Below are 16,123 nucleotides of genomic sequence, written 5' to 3' on the forward strand. Positions count from 1 at the left end.
CTTGAGGGTAGAAGTACTGTTAGGAACTAGACATACTGTTCTAATCGCCCATGTTTGCGGCTGAAAAACCTTTAAAGAAAAAAAAGAAAGCGAAAACAAAAAAACAAAACAAAAAAAAACCAGACACACTCTGCTTTGTATCATCCTATTCCATAATACGAAACTGAATGTCAAGTAGCCCCCAGAAAACATTTCTACTCAAAGAGGAATAGATGAATTTGCATGTTTGTATTTTTCCAGAAATTCAAATATGAAAAACAAACAAAAAAAGGTTTTAATCGGAGTTATGAATAAGGTTAATAGCATAGTTATCCTTAATGCTAAGTCTGACATTCTAATTAAATGAATGTAGTTATATTCAAAGCAGATGTTCGGAGTAGTCTTATGGCTTTTAGTTAAAATGCTGCAAATTTCAATCTCTGGAATTTATTCGCAAGAGTAATGATTAATCTTACAATTATGATTTCACATAGCAAGTAGCTAGGCATGTAAGCGAGGCGTGATTAGCGCTTAGGTGATTACACTAATGAGGGGCTGAACTCTACCAAAGCTTCCCTATGACAGCTTCGGTACCTTGCAGTGGGTGGAGCTTATGGGAATGCCCACATTTGAAGCAATAAGCACTGTTAGAGCACTCATTACTTCAAGACAAAATCCACTGTGAATAGACAAAGACAGAAGGAGACAGAAAACAGACAGAGAGATAAATGAGACACAGAATGGAGCAACACACTGCATGACCCCAAGCATACAGACACCACAAAAACAGAGGAATTTGCCACAGAGACAGAAAGGGGGAGAAGATGTCAAGTTCTCGTTGACCCTGGAGGCACGGAGTCTTGGGTTAAGACAAGCGCAAGGAGCTCTTGTCCTCTTTTCCAGAGAGTCTGAGAGTGCTGCATTGCCCCAGCCGAGAAGCTGCATTCAATTATGTGGAACGTGACTCTGTTCAATTGATATTTGTGTGCAATTGAGATGGCTGGTGGTTATCGGAAACCATTTCCAGGCACACAGTGCCAGGATTGGGACAGTGTTGATTATATAAAGATCAGAGAACCTGATTGTTGGCCATGTGCCTTAGGCTCATAAAAAGCCCTACCATGTCTGAGGAGAACATGCTACATTTCCATATTTCTACAAGTCTATTCATGCTGTATATGAATCCTGATGTTTATACTAAGTCAGGTAACGTGCATCTCTTTTATCATTTACCACAATCATCTATGGCAGCCTGATAAGTTTGGAGATTTTGCAGCAGCTCTGTATCCCTCTGAAAACGTGGTCACTCCTTTTCTTTTTTTTTTTAGCCATCACCTGAACCAGTGTTTACCTTGCAGTGTGTGGTACTGATAGGGAGTCCAATATTGGACGCCAGCACAACAGTCACCGCTGAAGCCAGCTCAATAGTGAATCCACTGCGGGGAGGGTAACAAAAGATCATTTTATATGGTCATACCTGTACTGAGACCAGTATCACCAATGCATGCACAGTCCAGGCGGACATGCATTCAGAAAGAAATGATTGGTTTAGTTCATGCAAAACTACAGGCAGAAAATATCATGCGAAAGTGTGAAAAATATCATGAGAAAATATAGGAGATGTCTTTTGTGTGTATATATATATATATATATATATATATATATATATATATATATATATATATATTGAATTGCCAGATTAGCTATGTGTTAAGATGCGAGATGTGTCGTATTAATTAAGTCTTATTCTGTCCCACAAACAAACACATGCGCACACACACATATACAAACACAAACACAGATGGAGTGAGTGCAAAATTTATGCCTTGTTCAAAATGTGTTTCTGTTGGTTTCCTGAAGCAGCTTTACTTAAAAAGCTCCATTTTTAGTGGTGTGGTGGCTCAGTTGTCACCTTACAGCTCCAGGGTCTCTGGTTTGATCCACAGCTCAGGTTACTATCCATTTCTCCCTGTGCTCATGTAGGTTTCCTCCCACATCCAAAAAATATGCTGGTAGATGGATTGGCTACTCTAAATTGCCCCTAGGTATGAATGTGTGTGTGTGTGTGTGTGCGTGCACACATGGTGCCCTGCAAAGAACTGGCATTCTATCCAGGGTGAATAATCCCGCCTTGTGCCCATACAGACATTTTAACCAACCTACATTAAAGAAACTTATTTATTTGCTGTCTTTTAAAAACACAAGTACTTCAGACAATAACTGCTCATGTCAGAGTAATTATGAGCTGACATCAGGCCACAGCAACAGTTAAATCTCTATGAATGTATTTTCGAGATATTTTGACAGATGTATATATTAGTTTATAATAATTTATTCAGTTCCGGTCCACTAACTTGATTGGTCAAGCAATGTTCCAAGAGTGCTTATATTTCCTAAAATTGTACTGGGACGTTTGACTGTGTGCATCACTGCATTAGTCAGTGTTTGAAACATAAAATCCCATTTCCTAGTTCAAAACCACTGCTACAGCAGTGTTAGCGACATCATCAGCATACATGCCAAATGACATTTTTCATGATATAACTTTTGACTTATAACATGCCAGATGAAGATGGAAAAAGAAGAAGCAATGGCAATTTCACTGGAAGCACCTTTAACAGGAATGTACCATGTAGACCAGAGGTCAGGAATCTTTTCAGCTGGCAGAGCCATAAAAGGTAGAAAGTTATGTTTTTTCTTTAAAAAGCCAGAGAAATGTGAACATATTTTTGATGTTTTTATATGCTTATTATTATTATTATTATTATTATTATTATTATTATTATTATCTTTACTATTATTGCATAGTTATAAAAAGTGGTAATGTAATAAAGGCCATTTCACATTTTGCGAGTTCTTGACGCAACAGCCTGCACTTCACCTAATAGGCCTGTTGGTGGCACTTGGACTTCATTTAACCAACTATGATAGCTTGTAAATCAATGCAAGATGCAGTACGCAAGTAAGAGAAAATTGAACACTACTTACCATTTATGCAACTTCCACAAATGTAAATTTGTCTGTCCATTCGAACTGGAAAGAACTATACTAGTCATCTTTTGTTTTTTTCTCCTTTTAGCCATTTCATCTTTGTTAAAAAACTGAAAACTATGTAGCTATGTAGTTTTCAACCGATTTACGAATTAGACTGGGAAATCACTGCTCTGCTCCACATTGTTGTGCCACATCACGATTGGTTGGTGTCTACATAACAAACAGGCATCGATTATGACTTATGTATATATATTTTAAAATATGTAAAGTTTTAGTTGAATCAGCACCCTAGCATTCATGATAGTAATTGCTTTTATTTATTTATTCCTACCGTCGAGCCATTGGCAATCACAGAAAGAGACATTTATGGCTTACGAGCCCTAGGTTCCCCACCCCTGATGTAGCAGGTTAATATTAACTGGCTCTAATTCAGTGTTCTTGATCCACAAATATCTGTTTATTGTACTACAGGTCCAGGCCTCAATATTGACAATATGACGTCTATAATGATTTAAATCTCAGAATTACCTTGGATGCTGCTGAGTTAAAAGATAGACAGCGCACTGGTCATAGTTCTTCTGTGGAGAGCCTGACACCATTACCAGAACGGGAATCATCCACAACTGAAGTGCTAATACCCAGATACAGTGCCAGATCACAACAATCGGTATGCTCTACTTTGTAACTGTTAATAAGAGCTCTTCAATAGCTTTTAAATAACAGCATCACCACCTCTGCGATCTATGGTGCCCAAGATAGAGAGAAGGGAGTCAGGCATTTTAGCCATTTTGGAGCTCTATTTCTGGCTGCGACAAAGCTCATTATGTTTCAATCGATCATATTCTAAAGTCTCCAGTTCATAGACTTTGTTTATTCAGATCAACTGAACTGCAGAAGTCTGGCTGCAGTGTCCATCCGGTATGCTCTACTGGGCTTGCCCTCTCACCTCATCCTCAATGGACCAGTGCTCAGCAGCAGCTACCACTTCTAATGCAAGTTTGAAGCTCTTATAACATATACAGGACACGTAGAGTGTAAAAATGCTTATACAATTTTTTATTAAGCTGTCTAGTCTACAAAATGGCAGAGGTTATTGTTTCCTGCTCTGGCACCACAACGATGATGATGTATTGTATAATACACTGATCAACCATAACATTAAAACCACTGAAGGGTGAAGTGAATAACATTGACTATGCCGTTACAATGGCACTGGTTACAACCTGTCTAGGGGATATATTAGACAGCAAATGAACAGTCAGGTCTCAAAGTGGATGTGTTGGAAGCAGGAAAAATGGGCAAGCTTAAGGATATGAGCGACTTTAACAAGGGCCAAATTGTGATGGCTAGACGACTGGGTTAGAGCATCTCCAAAACGAAGGTCTTGTGGGGTGTTCCCGGTATGTAGTGGTTAATACCTACCAAAAAGACACCAGGATGCACTATGGGAAGAAGGCAAGCTATTGCCGTTTTCACAGCGAGAAATGTCTAACGGACTCTATATGAAGGTTTTTAAAATCTACTTTTCTTAAAAACTCTAAAATTGCATTAGGTTTGAATTTGTTAAAAATTTCTTCCAGAGTGCTGACTGAATAAAAAAGGTTTCTCACAGGGTTAAGACCAGTACAGTCTAATAAAACATGTTTCAAGGATAAAGGATCCTGGCAGAAGGTACATGTTGGTGAGTCTTCTCCTTGTTGGTGAGTCTTAAAAACTTGTGTCATCCTGGAGTGACCTATTTGACAGCGGGTGTAGATGGTCTGGTCCCAATAGGGCTGATTTCATGAAGTTTGTTCATGGTATTTCAACCTATATTTACTGGGTATGTAGTGTTGTATACAGCTTAAGAAGTGAAGTTTAATATCCCATATGAAAAAAAAAAGCTTTTTAATACACAAGTGGCTCATTTTATTTTAATTGTACTGTGTTCCAGTTATAAAGTCAAGTGGTTGTTGTTCGACAGAGGGGTGTTTTGTTTTGATGTGTTTTTCTTGTCACCATAAGAGCACAAGGTCATAATGGTTCTGTGTTCAAGTGTAACGCTAAATTTAGCAGATGTGCGCAGTTTGATGAGGAGGGAACAAATAGTGATAATAGTTGTCCTTTCTCAAACATTCCATCTTTAAAAAAACTTGTACTCATTCCACAGCTGCATGTAGCCTAATGTGTGAGCGACAAAGCTGAAGCTTTACTGTCCTAATCTACTTAGATTTTAATAGGACAAACAGCCATGACCTACTTGGTGAGGCAAATTCTTTGGATCCTTACTGAGCATAATGACTGGAAAAATGCTGCTTTTGTAAGTGAACGTGGCGGTTTGCATAAAACAATTTCACTATTAACCCAGAAAAGGAAAGTAGGAACCTTTTAAAACAAAACAGTAAAAAAAAACAAAAAAAACAGAAGAAATTCATGCATATAGAGAGTTAAATTCATATGTTGTGAAAAATAGAACGAAAAACGTAACGCTCATGCACCAGATCGGCCATGCAGACAGGAGGGGTGTGATCTCACCTGGAAGGCGTGATGGGCGTGAGGTCCTTGCCCATGGTCTGGATTACACGGCGTCCCCACACCCACAGGCCAGTGCAGATGCCGATTCCACCATACAAGAGCAGCCATACAGGTGTGGCTGCGTCCTGCATTACCCCACCCTGTTCATAGATCATCCACAGTGCCACCAGTGGGCCGATGGCATTACTGCCAGGTAGAAAAAGCATTCTTATGCTTAGAAACATCACAACTCCGCACCATACATAGATATTAAGTCAACAATAAGGTCTTTCTGGGTATGGCTAAAAGCATGCTTAATTATGTTCAATCATATTTCATCAAGGACTGGCGTTCCATCCAGACTACAGTATATTCCCGCCTCACAATCAGTGGTCCTGGGATAGGCTCCGGATCCACCACAACCCTGATCAGGATAAAGCAGTTACTGAAGATGAATGAAGGATGAATCAGTGCTTCATCATTTATGAGTCAAACTGATATTTATCGTGTAAGAAAATAATCTTCTCCTACATGTATTAATTAATTTAAAACATTCAATCACTAAATTAATGATCACAGTGATTCACTCACTGAAATTACCTTTTTTTGCTTCAACTTTACCCAGACCATTCATTATCAGTGTACTTTCATTTCATACTGTTAGACTCCAAACGGACGACATGATTATCTAATCTCTGTAATATAGTGATTTTCACGTCCATCTAGCACATAATGGAAAACATATTTTTTAGTTATATAGTCATTTGTAGTAATAACAATTTCCAATAAAACAGGACATAAAGGTTACCTTTTGACAAGCAGCCTACCTGACATCATTGCCACCGTGTGCAAAGGACCCAAAGCAGGCAGTGAGGATCTGAAGAAAGTGGAAGAGCAGAAAAACCTGGGGCTTGTCCTTCTCTTCTTTGTCCTCATCAACGCAGTCCTCCAGCACCACTCCTGCACCTTGAGCCTCATGCTTCTCGGATCCCAGTTTTACATCCACGCCCCCCTCGTCTGCCTCGATTTCAGCCTCGGCCACGGCGTTGCAGTAGCTAGAGTAGCTGTCATAACGGACACGCTTCTTAGAATAGGAGACTGTGTCACCCACCAGCTTCTCACTGTCCTCAGGTGGCGCTGCGGCATTTGACTCGGAGCGCAACAGGGGCTGTACGGCCAAGCCGCAGATGGCTGCTGTGTAGCACGTGTAGCTGTTGTTGCGGCGTAGGACCCGGTGGCTGACGTCAGGCCGCTCTTCCTCCAGCCGGCCCACATGGATCTTGTGTAGCAGATCCTTGTAGAGACCAGAATCCTTGTGCACAGTGTGGTACACCTGGCCGTCACTGCGCATATGTCCATCAAAAGCAAAGCTTCCATTGGACACTGGCGATTTCAAACAGCCATTTGTCATGGAGTGAGTGCGACCTGGTGGGATATGATGAGCAGTTTGCAAGTCAAGCATCACCATGTTTATTTTAGATCATTTTGTTTTTTAATAATAATAATAATAATAATAATAATAATAATAATAATAAAAATAATAATAATACCACATTTCATACCTTAAGCACAAATGGTTTTACATGAGATTATAGTAAATTAACGCAGTAACAAAACATGCTGAAGACAATATAATAACAGTTACTAAATACAAAATTTCCCATACACGTGGGAAATCTTGGACTGAATGTGGCAGAGAGCGTTGTGTAACACACAAATTCATGGTTTCATGAATTTCCAAAGACTTGCGGAATCTATGCAAAGCTGTTCTCGCGGCTTGTGGTGGCTCAGCACCTTACACATTATGCTGTTTACTTGTTTTGTTTTTTTCCATTTAATTTGTCATCCGTTTGGACATATGACTTAACATGCATATTAAAATCCATTCAAAGTGTGTCTAGCACAATTCTTGTGGTAAAATGAATGGTGTCCCATTAAATTCCCATTAAATCACAACAGTTAATAAAAATCTCATTAAATAATATTCAAATAAAAACTTAAATAAATAGAAGATGCACAGACATAGGGGCTAAGTCAAACAGCTAAGCAAAATCAATAACTCATGAAAAATACATGACTATAAACTCACCATACACCCGGCCATTAGGAAGGACGGTGCCACCATTGGCCAGGCTATTTAGCTCCCCAGTGGATTCTCCAGCCAAGGGCAGTTCAGAATCGTCATTACTCTTTGCCCCTGGAAGCTCTTTAAACACCGGAGCCTCCTCTTCTTCCTCGGGAATCTTATCTAGACTCTCATCAGAGATGCGTGAGAGAACATGTTCTTTTTTCAAACGACCTGGACATGGACAAAAGGAGGACGTGTGATTTTCTGAGCTGAAAAACCTACAGGCTTTGTTCTAGATGGGTATAGAGGAATCATTGCTTTTGCATAGTCTCACCAGTCGAAACACTTTGCAGTATGTACAACTCCATTAGGCAAGGAGAATCGCCACGAAATGAACCATAGTGTTAGATAGAAAGGCATCTAAATAACGTGGCTACGAAAATAAATATTGAGTGTTTCTTTAATGTACCATTAGTATTTAGCAAAGTCATGAAATGTCTTATTAATTATTATTATATAAATAATTTTTATATATAATGTTGCATAAAATTATCAATAACAATGTAGCACTGCTACCTGTTTTTTTGCAACATCAGCCAACACATACGTAAAATTCTACACTACGTACATTTATTACTATTTGTTGCTCACCCTCTACTGTGCAATATTCCATTTGTCACTTATCTGTATATAATCGAGGTGTTATTCATCTGTATATTCATATTCTTATTCATCTGTACATACTTTGAGGTGTTCATTGTGCTCATATTACAGTTACTATTTTTTTTTACTACTATTATTCTTATTTTTCAATTACTATTTTTTAAATAATTTTTCATTTATCATTTTTCTATTCTATTCCTATTTAATGTGTATTCTTTCTTATCTGTTTTGTGTAAATGAGCTGCTGTAACAAGGGAATTTCCCCAGCGTGGGATCAATTAAGTTTATCTTATCTTAATATTATATTGTATTATAAACCCAGCCTTTTACTTCAAACATAATGTTCATGCATTAGTTAAGTCAATGACCATGCTGCTTGAAACGTGACCAACAAACACAATTAAATATTAAATCCCACTCATTTCCAAGCTGCAGCCAGAGTACAACGCGCCTGTGATCAGTTTACCATGAGAAATCCGTGCGATTTTAAAACTAAGAAAACAGTGAAATGGCCAATAAACAGCTGCAGAGTTTATTTTCATTGTGATCATTTTGACACAGGTTAAGCAACAACATGAGGCTGCAAGCCACAGCCAGCAAAAAGGACGCTCCACTGTGCAGCTTCCCGGCGGTGCAACAGATGGTAACCACCAGGTTCTGTTCATTACTTAACAATGCATTTCCTATTAACCTCTGCCATTTGACTTGATAGCATTACAGCTGTAATTTTGCTTTCAATACCTAATGCCTCTCAAATATTAAAATCCGTTTAATGGTAGATGTGAGTATTAATAAGAGATAAAGGAATGTGATCATGGACAAAAATAAAATAAAGTGAATAAGTTTTTTGTTGATTAATTAATTAATTAATTCATTCATTAACAATACATTTTTCTTAAATGAAATTCAGCCACCAAATACTTCAGCTTTACTCCACCTCTTATTTTACTTTTCTAGATTCCCTAGACTTATTCTACCTTCTCTCCTACTTATTTACCCTCCTTCCTACTGAGCTAAAGCTCTGTAGTTTTGAAAAAGCTAGATTATTAATAAGAACACATTCATAAAAGCCAAACTTCTGTTATGCATAAACTTGATTTATGACTGCAAAAAATCTGGGGATAATTAAACTAAACCACCGTTTGAAAACAAAGCCAAACATGGTTTGTGGAGTGCTTGTAAATCACTATCTTAGCATGTGAACCTACTTGCTATTTTCCTTCTCATCCAGGGGCAGACAATGATCCAGACCACAGCAGCACACACCAGAGAGCCGGCCAGGGTGATGAGGGCGATAGCCCACACTGGGAGCATCTCCAAGCCCAACACTGCAGGGGTACAGACACACAGTTCAGAACGACAGGGAACAGAGTGCACACCTGGCAGATTAACAAATCGCCTTGGGTTAAACAGATGGTCTTCCAATAAACTAGATTTTGTCCTTTTTCAGGTTTATATAAAACTATCTGAAGCACATCTGCAAACGCAAACAAAGCGTTTTACATAAAAAGCATGATACAATTACAAGAATGAGCAGTGTTAACCACAATGTCTGCAGCATTTTGCACTGAATGTGATAAAGCACATTTATTCGATTAGCTGTCCCTTTAAGGGAGCGATGACTCACAGGGAGCTCCTGTGTACATGATGGAGAATGTGTTGATGCCGATAGTTGATGCATAGAAGAGGGGCAAAGCACGGAGGCCATTTGGAACAGGATCATCCTACAACAAGAAACAAAATACTGATCAACAGTGACAAACAATGAGGAAATATTTATTTACAGGTGTAATGTATCTTTTCCTGCTGTAACTCCATTTTACTGGGAAGGTCATTAGGCCCCTAGGGTGGGTCTAAACAAGTGCATGTCTTTATAAAAAAAATAAAAATAAATAAATAAATAAACAAACAAACAGACTGTTGCAACATTAGAAAACAAGACTGGTCCAAGTACAAAGACTGAATCACAAATGGAATGTATCTTATAAGTACGCTCAATCTGAGGAAACATATCTGACTGACAAAGTGTATGGCTACCTTCAATTACAACCCCGATTCCAAAAAAGTTGGGACGCTGTATAAAATGTAAATAAAAACAGAATGCAATGTTTTGCAAATCTCATAAACCCGTATGTTATTCACAATAGAACATAGAAAACATATCAAATGTTTAAAATGTTTAAAAAGACTTTGCCTCTCTAAGATACTCTTTTTATACCCAATCATGTTACTGACCTGTTGCCAATTAACCTAATTAGTTGCAAAATGTTGATCCAGCCGTTGCTTTTTAGTAACACTTACTTTTCCAGCCTTCTGTTGCCCCGTCCCAACTTTTTTGAGATGTGTTGCGGCCATCAAATTCAAAATTACCTTGTTTTTTCCTTAAAATGGTACATTCCCTTAAATACTTGGTATCTTTTCTATGTTCTTTTGTGAGTAACATATGGGTTTATGAGATTTGCAAATCATTCTGTTTCTGTTTCATTTTCATTCATTTTACCCAGCATCCCAACTTTTTCAGAATTGGGGTTGTATATTACAAACGCAAAATGCAATACATACAAAATAGACAAGTGTCTACACAGCATAGAGATCATTCTGAAAACATGCGACTTTAAACTTACTTTATTAAGAATGAAAAATCTGATGACATAGAAGAGTAGGCCAGACATGAGGCCTGACAGCAGAGGAGAGATGAACCATGAAGCAACTGAAGCACACAGAAATTATTTCGGTTATTTCATAACGATAAGGCAAATGGTATGCTGATATGAACCATGTAATACAATGTATATAGTGCTTAATACAGTTTAAAAGTTATTTAGTTCAAGTTAATACTGCTCAGTTTAAAAACATACCAATTTTGACTAGCTGCATCCACTGTACTCCTCTGGTGCCAATGGCCACCATAGAGAAGCCAATAGTAGACCCCACTATACAATGTGTTCCAGAAATTGGCAACTTAAGGAACGAGGCAATGAGCTGCCAAACCGCAGACCCTGAGAAAGAAGGTGAAACACGTAACTCACACAGGCAGGGAGTCTTTTAGCCACATGCTTCCCCTCTTGTTTCTTAGGTTTATACTCTATAAAGCCATTATTATTAAAAAGATTTAAAACACTACAAGAAAAAACTTGGAAGGAAAGCAAACAAAGAATCATGCTGCGTACTCCTTAACACATTCTCTCTGAACACTTTAATTCCTGGATCCATTAGTCTACATTTTTCTGGGAAAATAAAGACCCCATTCAGGAACTTGGCATCTGTAAGGAGTATCAGTCAGCCCTCAAACAACATGTGACCATATGTTTACTCTACCACTGTGGACTGAGTATTGGCAGTCCACAGTTGAACAGGAAAAGGAAAAAAAATAAACCCGAATTAACAGTTGCTTTACATTTTCACATTTAATCCCAGTTCATAAATTTAAGCTGTCATAAATTAGTTTAAATCAAAATATCACTTACCAACCATGGCGCTGACCTCGCCTGCCATCAGTATAGGTACAGTATCATTGTACAAGTTGACATCTATAATCCCCTTCCGAATGGTCTCACCCACTTTTGCGCCAAGGAGTATGGAGCCCAGCGTTTCAAAAATGGAGGCCAGGATACAGGCCTGGCGTAACGTGACAACCCCCGAGCCCACCGCTGTGCCGAATGAGTTTGCTACATCGTTGGCTCCCACTGAAAATGCCAGGATGAAGGCGATGATGAACCCAATTACAACCAGCCATAGATATGACGATAAATCCATTATGGTGTCTGTTCTTAAATTTGATTCAAATAAAATTAAACAACTCTGGAGTGATAAATTAAACAAAAGTAAGGTGCTTTGTTTTTAAAGGAAAAAAAAATCCCCTTCTTTTTCGTTAGACGCTCTTCTTCCCCTGGCCAAGTGTGTTCTAGGGGGAGAAGGTACACTGCTAACTAAGCCGTTTAACCTCTGAAGTCTCTGAAGCTGTGAGCAATGCAGGCAGGAGAGGGCATTCCATTGTTTGGCGCTCTTCGTGTCCTGTTGACCAAGAAATCCTCAGCTGTCAAAACAATAAATAAAGAAATTATTGCAGAGCACTCTCCTCCTGTTTGTGCATGCAGCAGAATTACACAGACAGAGAAAAATTAAAAATAAATAAAAAAAACTGTAGGAGAGCAAAAAGGCCAGAAAGGTGGAGAAACATGTGGGGGGAGAAGAGAGAAAAGCTTCAAATGACAATCATCCCAGTACAAACCTAACAGCTTTAGAATGTCCCTTTCAAGCAAAACTGAACTTCTTATAAAAACACAAATCATATTCATATAAGAATGTTAGATCCTTAATGGAGATTTGCCATCAACAGAGAAAGAATGTACTAAATTCGCACCTCAGGTTGGATTCTCAGCAGGGTTTCAGGGCTTGCATTCAAACTCAGCAGCAGACTAGTTATGCTCAAGCCTAAGCAAAAATGTGGCGTATCAGTCCCCAATACCCATTTGCACTAATTCGGCTTCCTGCTTTGCTGCTTTCAACGGGATTAGATTGTTGTTGAGTCACATTCGCTAGAACATGGGAGGTCTGTAAATGTGCCACTACATGTTGGCTGCAATGCTGACCATGTTCATGGAAATCAGAAATGTACAGGGTTTTTTTCAGTTTTACTCATTTTTGTGTCTGATCATCATTGGGAAAGCCACTAACTGTCACTCAGCAATATGTGATGCTGCAATGCATTTTTAGCATAGTGTGATAAACATTATATAAACACTATACTGCACTTTGATAAATCAGTGCTGCTCTTTCATTTAAGATCTATTGCAAAGTTAAAACTGTTGCTCTCTAGAAAAGGCCTAGAAACCGTGATCCATGCTCTTGTTACATGAAGGTTGGACTACCGTAATTCTTTGTACGCTGACCTTTCTCAATCTGCCTTATCTCATCTGCAGCTTGTGGAAAATGCAGCAGGTAGATTTTTAACAGGGCTCAAAAGGAATCATATTTCCCCTATTCTGAAATCTATTCTCTAGCTTCCAGTCAAGTTCAGAATTGATTTTAAAATTCTAACTTATGTATGCAAAGCTCTTTCTGGTTCTGCTCCACAGTACATCACTGACCATCTTCACCTTAACTCTCCTACTAGAGCATTAAGATAATGTAATCAACTCCTTTTGATTGTCTGTCCCCCGTTGTCAAACTTTTCCGTGGTTGGTCCCAAACTTTTTAACGGTCTCCCTTTTCACGTGAGGGTCCGCTCCATCTTCAGCCATTTTAAAATCTTTGGTGTTATAATGTTATTTTAATGTGATGAATTTGAATGTTTTGTACGGAACTTTGGATCAACTGCTTTAAATGTGCTTTATAAATAAATTTGACTTGACGTGAACAAAAAGTTTGTCGTAGTCACAGGTGTTGCGCAATAAAATATAGCACAGAATTATTTGTCTATATTAGTTTTAAGTCTACATCTAACAATTGTTATTTATATACTTTGTAACGTCTACAAAAGATGATCAATGAACAGATTCAAGTAAACATTAAATTCTCACAGATTTATTCTCTGTGTCTGACCTAAACCTATGTTTCTACCTAGGGTGAAAGGGAAAAAATGGTGGCAGTGTTATGTTGCGGGGGCATTTTTCTAGCATGGTGTAGGTCTGCTTGTCTCCTTAGAGAGGGTATGGTCACTACAAATCAATAAAGTTCATCCTGACTGATCACATTTATGGTGAAACATTTATATCCCGATAGGAGTTGTCTCTTCAGTGTTCCCATACATGGGACATACAATTTGACTCGTTTGGCGAGTAACCAAAACCCAAACCTATGGACGAGTTTGAAAAATGTGTTAGACAGCACTCTCCTCCACCACCATCATCCTCATCATCCTCCTCCTCCTCCTCCTCATCATCAAACCAATTGAGGGATTTGAGGCTGATGACTGAATTGAAATGCTTCAACTGAAAATTTAACTGAAAATATACACCTCGATAATTTGTTCAAACGTGAAATAATGGCAACATGAAACTAACTGCCAATTGAAAAAAAATACGCTTTGTATATTAACTGCTGTTAATATATAACATTTTATGTAAACACTTTTGTATGCTGTAACTAGTTTGTGCTTTGTAGGCAGGATACTCAGGAATAAATGTTCTAATGGCAGCAATAAACAAAGATGATGTAAGACATTTGTGCAACGTACCTGATATCTGAATAGTTCGATATAATACATCTGTGCTTTGATTTGGTCTGTGGAAAGGGTCAGTGGCTGTAGAAGGTTTCCAAACCTCTGATCTAGACCTACTAACAAATTGTAGTCAAGGCAGCCTTCATGAAAGCAAATGTCTTTTTTTTTATGCTCTTATAATTTTACTTAAATTTTACTTAAACGTGTATAAATGAAGTCCAAAATACTAAATTATAATACTAAAAAGATTGTGTATACAGTATATTATAATTGTACTATACAAAATGACCTGTAGCAAGCCCTGATTTTCAGCACTTCCTTTAACAACCTGTTAAACCTCAAATACAATTCATGTAAATCTGATGTAGGCTTGATGTTGTGGATACAAATCCATAAAAGATAATCAAGGAGCTGAAAGATTATTGTACCAAAAAGGTCATTCTTGGTGTTCCTGAATGAAATGTTAATTCTATATTCAGAAAAATCCTCAAAGATATGTGCGCTGAATGCAACAATAATTACTGCACTCTTTCTGCTTTCCTTAAAGCGCACCTATTATGGTTTTGAAACATGCCTAATTTTGTTTTAAAGCTCTCATACAATAGATTTACATGCATCCACGGTCAAAAAACACTTTAATGTGCTCATAATTTAAATTACCCCGTTAAATGATCGTTAAATGATCTGTTCTATAGGATTCATTTTAAACTCCTATCAGACAGAATACTCTGCTCTGATTGGTCAGATGACCCAATCTGTTGTGATTGGTCTACCGCTGTCAGCGTGTGTCAGGAAAAGGAAACGCCCACTATCATAACGAGTTTCAGCTCCATCTGTTCGCCAGCAGTCGATGAAGACCAGAGGTGGGGCTTTTTGTTACAAACCTATGAAGGTTAATTAAGGAAGTAAGTCTGGAATTACTAACGATTCGTTTCAGCTGATCAGAATCGGTTCCTTCTTTTGGGAATCAATAACGCTGTTTGTCGTGTGCTTTGATTTTTTAAACTTTGCAGACTTTTTACATTCACAAGCAGCTACATAACACTACATGAAAGGTAATATTTGAAAAACCATAATAGATGCACTTTACCTCAGGCAGGAACTACAGCACATTCTTGTGAAACACTAAACCTTTTGGTTAAAGGGAATTAAATGTAAAGAGAGCAAGAGCCAGGTTAAGACATTCTCTAGGCATTAACATTTCGCATGCAGAAGTCAGGTGAGCTACAGAATCTGTCATGTAAACATCACATGGCTGGTTGAGACACCAAACATGCTTGCAAAGGATCAGATAGTTCGGTGACATTCCCACGTTCACGAGTCATCAAAACTGCTCATTCATAAACACACAAATGCAGTGCACAAAATAACCAATTTACACCCAGTCTATGCCTTAGAATACACAATGTCCTGTCACAATGGCACAATGATCTTTTCATGGCACAAGGCCTGGGTGTTAAAAGCGCTATTGGTATATGCCCAGATTCACTGACAGTGCTGTATTTTTCAGTATGATTAACAGAAATATCAGCCCAAAGTTTAGTAGTGTTTGATGTAATAAGAGGATGTTTTAACTTTTTTTTTTTTAAATGTACATTTTCAGGTTTGTCACACATTGTACTTCAAATGGTGGTGGACAAGCATGTTTTTTTTTGTCAGTAATTGTTTTATTATAGAATACCTTTGTACACCTAAACCTGGCAAAAACAGGGCAAGATTTTTATGACTTAAACAGATACAAGAGTCCAACAGATGTCTCTAGT

General features: G+C 38.1%; 1 protein-coding gene across 2 annotated transcripts in view; it reads right to left on the reverse strand.

The window, feature by feature from the left end:
* slc20a2 (solute carrier family 20 member 2) overlaps positions 1-16,123 on the reverse strand; it is a 37,919-nt gene that overhangs the window by 5,389 nt on the left and 16,407 nt on the right. Inside the window, exons 2-10 of one of the 2 annotated variants that reach the window (XM_017467712.3) lie at positions 11,665-12,233; positions 11,056-11,196; positions 10,822-10,907; positions 9,825-9,921; positions 9,406-9,525; positions 7,556-7,765; positions 6,294-6,891; positions 5,488-5,673; positions 1,331-1,415 (exon numbers count right to left, since the gene is read on the reverse strand). In XM_017467712.3, coding sequence (XP_017323201.1) covers positions 1,331-1,415; positions 5,488-5,673; positions 6,294-6,891; positions 7,556-7,765; positions 9,406-9,525; positions 9,825-9,921; positions 10,822-10,907; positions 11,056-11,196; positions 11,665-11,953 — 1,812 coding nt within the window. In that variant the 5' untranslated portion in view covers positions 11,954-12,233. The remainder of the gene's footprint in view (positions 1-1,330; positions 1,416-5,487; positions 5,674-6,293; positions 6,892-7,555; positions 7,766-9,405; positions 9,526-9,824; positions 9,922-10,821; positions 10,908-11,055; positions 11,197-11,664; positions 12,234-16,123) is intronic. The other variant, XM_017467713.3, reaches the window with a different exon arrangement.

Source organism: Ictalurus punctatus, chromosome 5 (genome assembly GCF_001660625.3).
Source record: "Ictalurus punctatus breed USDA103 chromosome 5, Coco_2.0, whole genome shotgun sequence".
NCBI lineage: Eukaryota > Metazoa > Chordata > Actinopteri > Siluriformes > Ictaluridae > Ictalurus > Ictalurus punctatus.